Here is a 6,368-nt window from a genome sequence, read left to right as displayed (position 1 = left end):
TCAATAGAGTTACTCAGATTTGGAAAAGCACATCTGAAATCAGAATCTGGCACTATGTGTTATCTCATTTGCTGGGCCAGCAACCTTGCTCTTGAGAACTCAGGGAGTGTGCTGTCAGCACATGTGTTCAGTCCCCAGCTTTCCTGAAAAAAATTAATGTCACAGAGCAGTTTGTTGTATGACTCTGACACAATTTATTTCAGTAATGGTACTGTGTGTCACTTATTAAATACTACAGTAGAAAACACGATGAAGTGGGAAGAACTGCCATGTAACTTAGCTTTTGTCAACCATCTGATTTTAATATTTTCAGTAGCTGAGTCTGGGTCAAGAGACAAAGAATCATTTATGTCTTCACTAAGCAACAGCTTGACTCTTTTTCTGATGACTGTGGTTTAAAACATTTGTTTTACAGAATAGTTGTTAATTTCTCAATTAATTGTAAAGTTCAAGTTACAAAAATTTCCTTTTAGGAGAAAATGGTTTCTACCATACCATCTGTCTATTGGCACTGCATTTTCAACCATAACTAAAATTGATATCAAGTTCAGGCACTCTGCTAAAAGTAAAATAAGACCCAGAATCATGACATCTAAGATACAATAGCTGTATCAAAAGGGAAACTTTTAAAAATAGGTTGACATTCTAATGAGAAGTTAAAATCTCTGCTGACTGACAGCACATCCAGTGATACCAGTCATAAAGCATTGCTACTTTATCAAGTGCTTGAGGTTAGAAATATATGATTTTGAACCACCACCAACAGGCAATTGAGTATTGGTAAAGATCAGTAGCTAGAATTTCTCAGTAAATTAATACAAATGACCTGTGTTAGAGCAATCGGCCTAACTGACTAGGCAGGCATTCAAACAATTCCTTTTTGGGAATGGGTATCATTCTCTAATACAAATGTAATTTTCTGTACCTGGAGGAAATTTCAATGAATGGAGATACAGAAATCCTCTGAATAGGACATATAGCACATCATACTTCATTATAATGATGCCTATGATGGTGTTCTGTTTTTTTTCTGGAAATGTACATCATGCAGGTATGTGTGTGATGCCAAATGAGATTAGTACCTTTGCAGAAGTTACAATTTAGAGGTAATTCATTTAGAAACATTGCAGTAAGAAAGAACACTATGTTCACATCTATTTCAACAGAAGAGCTTTTACTGATTCTTTTGGGTGCACAGCATAGCCAAATGCAAATGTTGTAAAGTAATTATTTAAAATGGACCAAAGCATGAACAAAATGTCTAAAATGCCTCCATGAGTGACTGTGTGTTTATATGTATGCAAATGCTGGAGTGCAATTCAGATAAAAGCTGAAATTTTGTGGTGATGACACTACTATTAATAGTTTCAAAACAAATTCTTTTTGCTCCCATATTTGTAAAGAACAATCTAAAAGCATTCACATTTCTAGCAATACTACTGTTAAATGCCAATTTATAACAATATGAAAGAAGGAAACCCATCAATCAGTGATCCATAAGTAAATGTCCCTTAGCACAAATGCTCACATAAACAAAAATTTTATTATCTTTGAACTATAGATTTTCAAACAGACTAAAATCCTGCAATCAACCAGATGTTCTTGCTGACGGGTTTGCAGCTATTGACTTATGCTCCTTCTCATATCAGTGACTGAAAGCTGATTCATGTTCTCCCAGAATACAAATTTTAAAGAAAATCATTCTCCAGCTGAATTGACATAATTATAGAGATTTGAGCAGTGTCAGATAGCGTACTGCAAGAAAGGATTTTGCATGTTGTAGTTAAATAAATATATTTTTTTCACTGTATACTAGAAGCTCTGATGTTAACACATCAGAACATACAACCACTAAAACCCCAAATGTAAGGATGTATTTTCTGAGATAAAATTGTATGACATCTCCAAGTGCTCTAACATCTCACTAAAACACTTATATACAGCAACAGTCCTAAGAATGGTAAGCTCATTTGCAAAGGTTGCTCAATAAATGCATTTCTATAATAGAACATAAATACAAAAAGTTTTCAAAAGTCACAAAGACTGTTGTCCAAATAGAATGTATGTGCAATTACTTAAAAATGAACGGGTTATTTTTATACACCATTAAATTCATATGTAGGGGTGTATATATACGTATATATATATTCACAATCTACTTTTTAGTCATAGAAGAGAAGGAAACACCTTGCTTAAGGGTCATGCAAAAGTGTACATGTGTTAAATGTAATATCTTTGACAAGCTGCCAAAGAGCACGCACTGGTCACATTGGAGTGTCTAAGTGTATATTGACTGGACGTGATGATTGACATGAGGAAAACCATACAGTCGGAGAGGTTACATGCATGTGTTGGAATAGCAGCTGGTGGTGATAAGGGATACAAGGATATATATGGTGCTAGAGAGAATAAGTTCCCGATGATGAGTTATAATGAATCGATGATAACTCTGTGTGTATCTGCATATTAAAGTGGTGAGTAGTGATAATATGTATAAATATGATGGTGGGCAGACAGGGATAACAAGATGTGTTAACTGTAGGAGGTGACGGGTATGTATGGTAAAATGAGTAGGTTGTAAGGATGCACGTGTGATGGCGAGTATAGTGGTACTGTGGGGAGTATATAGCAGCATATGCACTGTGTTGATACTTACGCAGCATGGACCTGCTGTTCTTGATGAAGGTATGTGGTGCTCATAGGCGACAGTTTATGTGAAGAGGCAGGTTGGTGTCCATACAGATGTGGTGTGCTCACAGACAGAAGTAGCTATAGCTAAAGGAATAAGCAATTACTGAGTACTTTTGTGTATGTTTGTTCTGAAGGAGTGTTTGATACCATGAGCAAGTGTGAGGGTATGTGTATTAGTGAGTAACCATGTCTGTTTAATACAGAATGGGAAGGTGGTGATGGTGGAAACTGATTAAGTGGTTAGGTAGGGACATAAGAGACATATTGCCTAGAAAGAGAGGTGTACGTAAAGGTTATACATTAAAAAAAAAAAAAAAAAAAAAAAAAAAGTATGCTTGCCAGGGTATTAAGTGGAAGCTTAGGACTATCTGCTGGCATTTATGTGTATTTGGAACTGGTGGTGCAGATGAGGTGTGTAAGGTAGCAGTGTCTGGTTTGAGATGACAGTATGAGCAGCTATTGGTGTAATGACACTGTTTGACTAGGATCAGGGTGTGTGTGCAAAATAACATGATATGGCTCGGTGTGTAGAAGCAGTTTTGTGGGTTTATGGGTGTAGTATGGGTTAAGTCAGCTATGTAATGACGGCTACATATATGTGGAAATAGTGTATGAACAGAGATTGTGGTAATGTTTTGTGTCACTGTATAGCGCCGAGGAGGGTTTATAGCTTCACTCTGTGTGGATAAATCCCTATCAGAGATATGCATATGTTTTTAGTACAATATTAAGAGAGGGAGTTGTAGCACTGGTGATGCAGTATGTGATGGCTGAGTTTGAAGTGATCCTGTGAGTGGAAACAGTATGTGAGGGGACAGAAGAGTAGACAGATGGTGTGTTTGCATAGCGGCATAGCTAGGACGGTCTTGGCACCATCATGGTATAAATAGTGATGGCAAGCTGTAGTGTGCAAACTGCACCATTGCATGTGATGGACAGAAACAGAGCATGTGCTGGAGTGCCAGAATGGGACAGAGGAACATGTTTCAGGACTGACCATGTGGAGAGGGGCAGGGCTGTAAAGTATTGGATGCTGCTAGTGCATGATGTCTGGTGGTGGCAGGACTGGACAAGGTGGGAGGCATGGAGCTGCATGGTGGTAGGAGGCATGAGCATAGCTGTTCTCAGGCAGTGCTGTGCACCTAGGGTTGAAGGCTGTGTGGTCCGCTGTAGTCAGTGCCATGCCTGGTGCCAGTGCCATGGGGTGGGCAATGCGTATGCTGTGGTGACAGAATAGGGTTGCAGCAGCTGTGTAGGCATGAGGCATGCCTGCCCAGGTAACATTGCCACTCACCCATGACCGTGGCTTTTTTCCTAAAGGAGAAAGTATGATCCCTTTGCCTGAGTCACCCCTGGCCTGGACTCGGGTGCCATGGAGGGGGAGCAGTGCCGAATGGAGGGGGAGGAGAGGATGCTGTCTTGGGGGGACCAGTGGGGGGTTGGGGAAACAATACTGAATGGGGAGAGCAGTGTGGGATCGGGGAGCATTGAGGGGTGGGGGACCAGTGGGGACAGGGAGGAGGCTGCCCTCCGGCAGCCCGGGAGCTGCCAGATCTGCGAACAGTTGGAGGGCGGGATGGGAGGCGGGCGGGCGGAGGGTGGGTTGGAAAAGACACCCACTTACGTCTCCTCCTGCGATTTTTTTTTCTCTTTCCCTCCTCCTTTTCGTAGCTGGTGACGCGCCGCTGCCTATTAATCATTCACCAGCCGGGGAGCAGCAATTACTGCCAGTCGGAGCGAGAGGCGCGGGCAGCCGCCTCCTTCCCCATGGCAGCGCCCCGGAGCAGCCGCGCCGGGAGCCCGGCCGGCATGGCGAGCCCGGCCGGCGGCAGCCGCCTGCTGCGCTGAGCCGGGGGCGGGGAGGTCCGGGCGGAGGATGCTCCCCAATGGCACCTGCACCAGGCTTCCGGGCGGTGCAGGTAGCGACAGCGGCGGCAGCGGCGGCGGTGGCGGCGGAGCCGGCAGCGCCTCGGAGGAGGCGGCGGGGGGCATGGACTCGGGCGGCAGGAACTCCTCGGGCGCCCCGAACAGCACCCTGAGTGAGTCTCAGGGCAGCGCCATCCTCATCTCATTCATCTACTCCGTGGTATGCCTGGTGGGGCTGTGTGGCAACTCCATGGTCATCTACGTGATCCTACGCTATGCCAAGATGAAGACGGCCACCAACATCTACATCCTCAACTTGGCCATTGCGGATGAGCTGCTGATGCTTAGCGTCCCCTTTCTGGTCACCTCCACCCTGCTGCACCACTGGCCATTTGGCTCACTGCTCTGCCGCTTGGTGCTCAGCGTGGATGCCATCAACATGTTCACCAGTATCTACTGTCTGACTGTGCTCAGTGTGGACCGCTACATTGCTGTGGTGCACCCCATCAAGGCGGCTAGGTACCGACGGCCCACTGTGGCTAAGATGGTCAATCTGGGTGTCTGGGTGCTTTCCATTCTCATCATCCTGCCCATCATCATTTTCTCTAACACAGCAGCCAACAGTGATGGAACAGTAGCTTGCAACATGCTCATGCCAGAGCCCACGCAGAGGTGGTTGGTGGTCTTTGTTGTCTACACATTTCTGATGGGCTTCTTGCTGCCTGTGGTGGCCATCTGCCTCTGCTACATCCTCATCATTGCCAAGATGCGCATGGTGGCACTGAAGGCTGGCTGGCAGCAACGCAAGCGCTCGGAGCGCAAGATCACCCTCATGGTCATGATGGTGGTGATGGTCTTTGTCATCTGCTGGATGCCCTTCTACATCGTGCAGCTGGTCAATGTCTTCGTAGAGCAGGATGATGCCACCATCAGCCAACTCTCCGTCATCTTGGGCTATGCCAACAGCTGTGCCAACCCCATCCTGTATGGCTTTCTCTCAGACAACTTCAAGCGGTCCTTCCAGCGACTGCTTTGCCTCAGTTGGATGGACAATGCTGCGGAGGAACCCATCGACTACTATGCCACTGCCCTGAAGAGCAGGGCATACAGCGTGGAGGACTTCCCTCCAGACAACTTGGAGTCAGGGAGCATGTACAGGAATGGCACTTGCACCTCCAGGATTACCACCCTTTGAGGAAGCATACCTGTCCTGACTCTCCCCTACTGCCGCCCAGCAGGAGGGTGAGCGAGGCCAGGGCTGTGGCATGGGGAGGCCAGGAGGGAGGGGGTTTCAGTCCTGCCCACCAGCAGTGGTGTTTGGCACAAGAAGGAGCGAAGAAAACCCCATGTCCTTGCTCTCCTGCTCCATTCCCCTCTATCTGCCTCCTTTGAGAGCAGATGCATTTGTTGAGGCTTTGACACCCACATAGCAAATTGTTGCACTTGTGGGCCAATTTAGGGTCTGGCAGCCAGGCTCTGCCACTCCTCTTTGTGTCTGATAAGTGGCTATACGGGTCCTGCAGCGACTCTCCCCTCACCTTTTGTACAGGTTTGCCTCCCCCTTGGTTGGTGGGACCCCTCCCACCAAGGCCACTGAGTCGAGCCTGCTTCAGTCAAGCCCCAGCGTTCAGGCTCAGACTGCCCCCTGACTGAAAGCAACCCTGCTCAGCACCTGCCAGTACACACTTGCCCCTCAGAGAGTAGAAATGCTGGGAAAAGTCCCCCCTGGCACACACCCAGCCCTCCCCCAGGAAGGAGCAAGTATCCTCTCTCTGCCCCACCCCAGGAATAAAAAAGAAAGCGAGGAGCAA

The 6,368-nt window shown here is 46.4% G+C and overlaps 1 protein-coding gene across 1 annotated transcript; it reads left to right on the top strand.

Moving 5' to 3' along the window:
• Positions 1 to 4,567: 4,567 nt before the first annotated feature.
• On the top strand, positions 4,568 to 5,752 carry SSTR1 (somatostatin receptor 1; the record flags this gene model as incomplete). Its single annotated transcript, XM_082058301.1, has 1 exon — positions 4,568 to 5,752. The coding sequence occupies one exon, from the start codon at positions 4,568 to 4,570 to the stop codon at positions 5,750 to 5,752; it is 1,185 nt and encodes a 394-aa protein (XP_081914427.1).
• Positions 5,753 to 6,368: the final 616 nt, after the last annotated feature.

This window comes from Streptopelia decaocto, assembly GCF_964273445.1.
Source record: "Streptopelia decaocto genome assembly, chromosome: 7".
Lineage (NCBI taxonomy): Eukaryota > Metazoa > Chordata > Aves > Columbiformes > Columbidae > Streptopelia > Streptopelia decaocto.
This window is presented reverse-complemented; position numbering and strand designations above follow the sequence as displayed.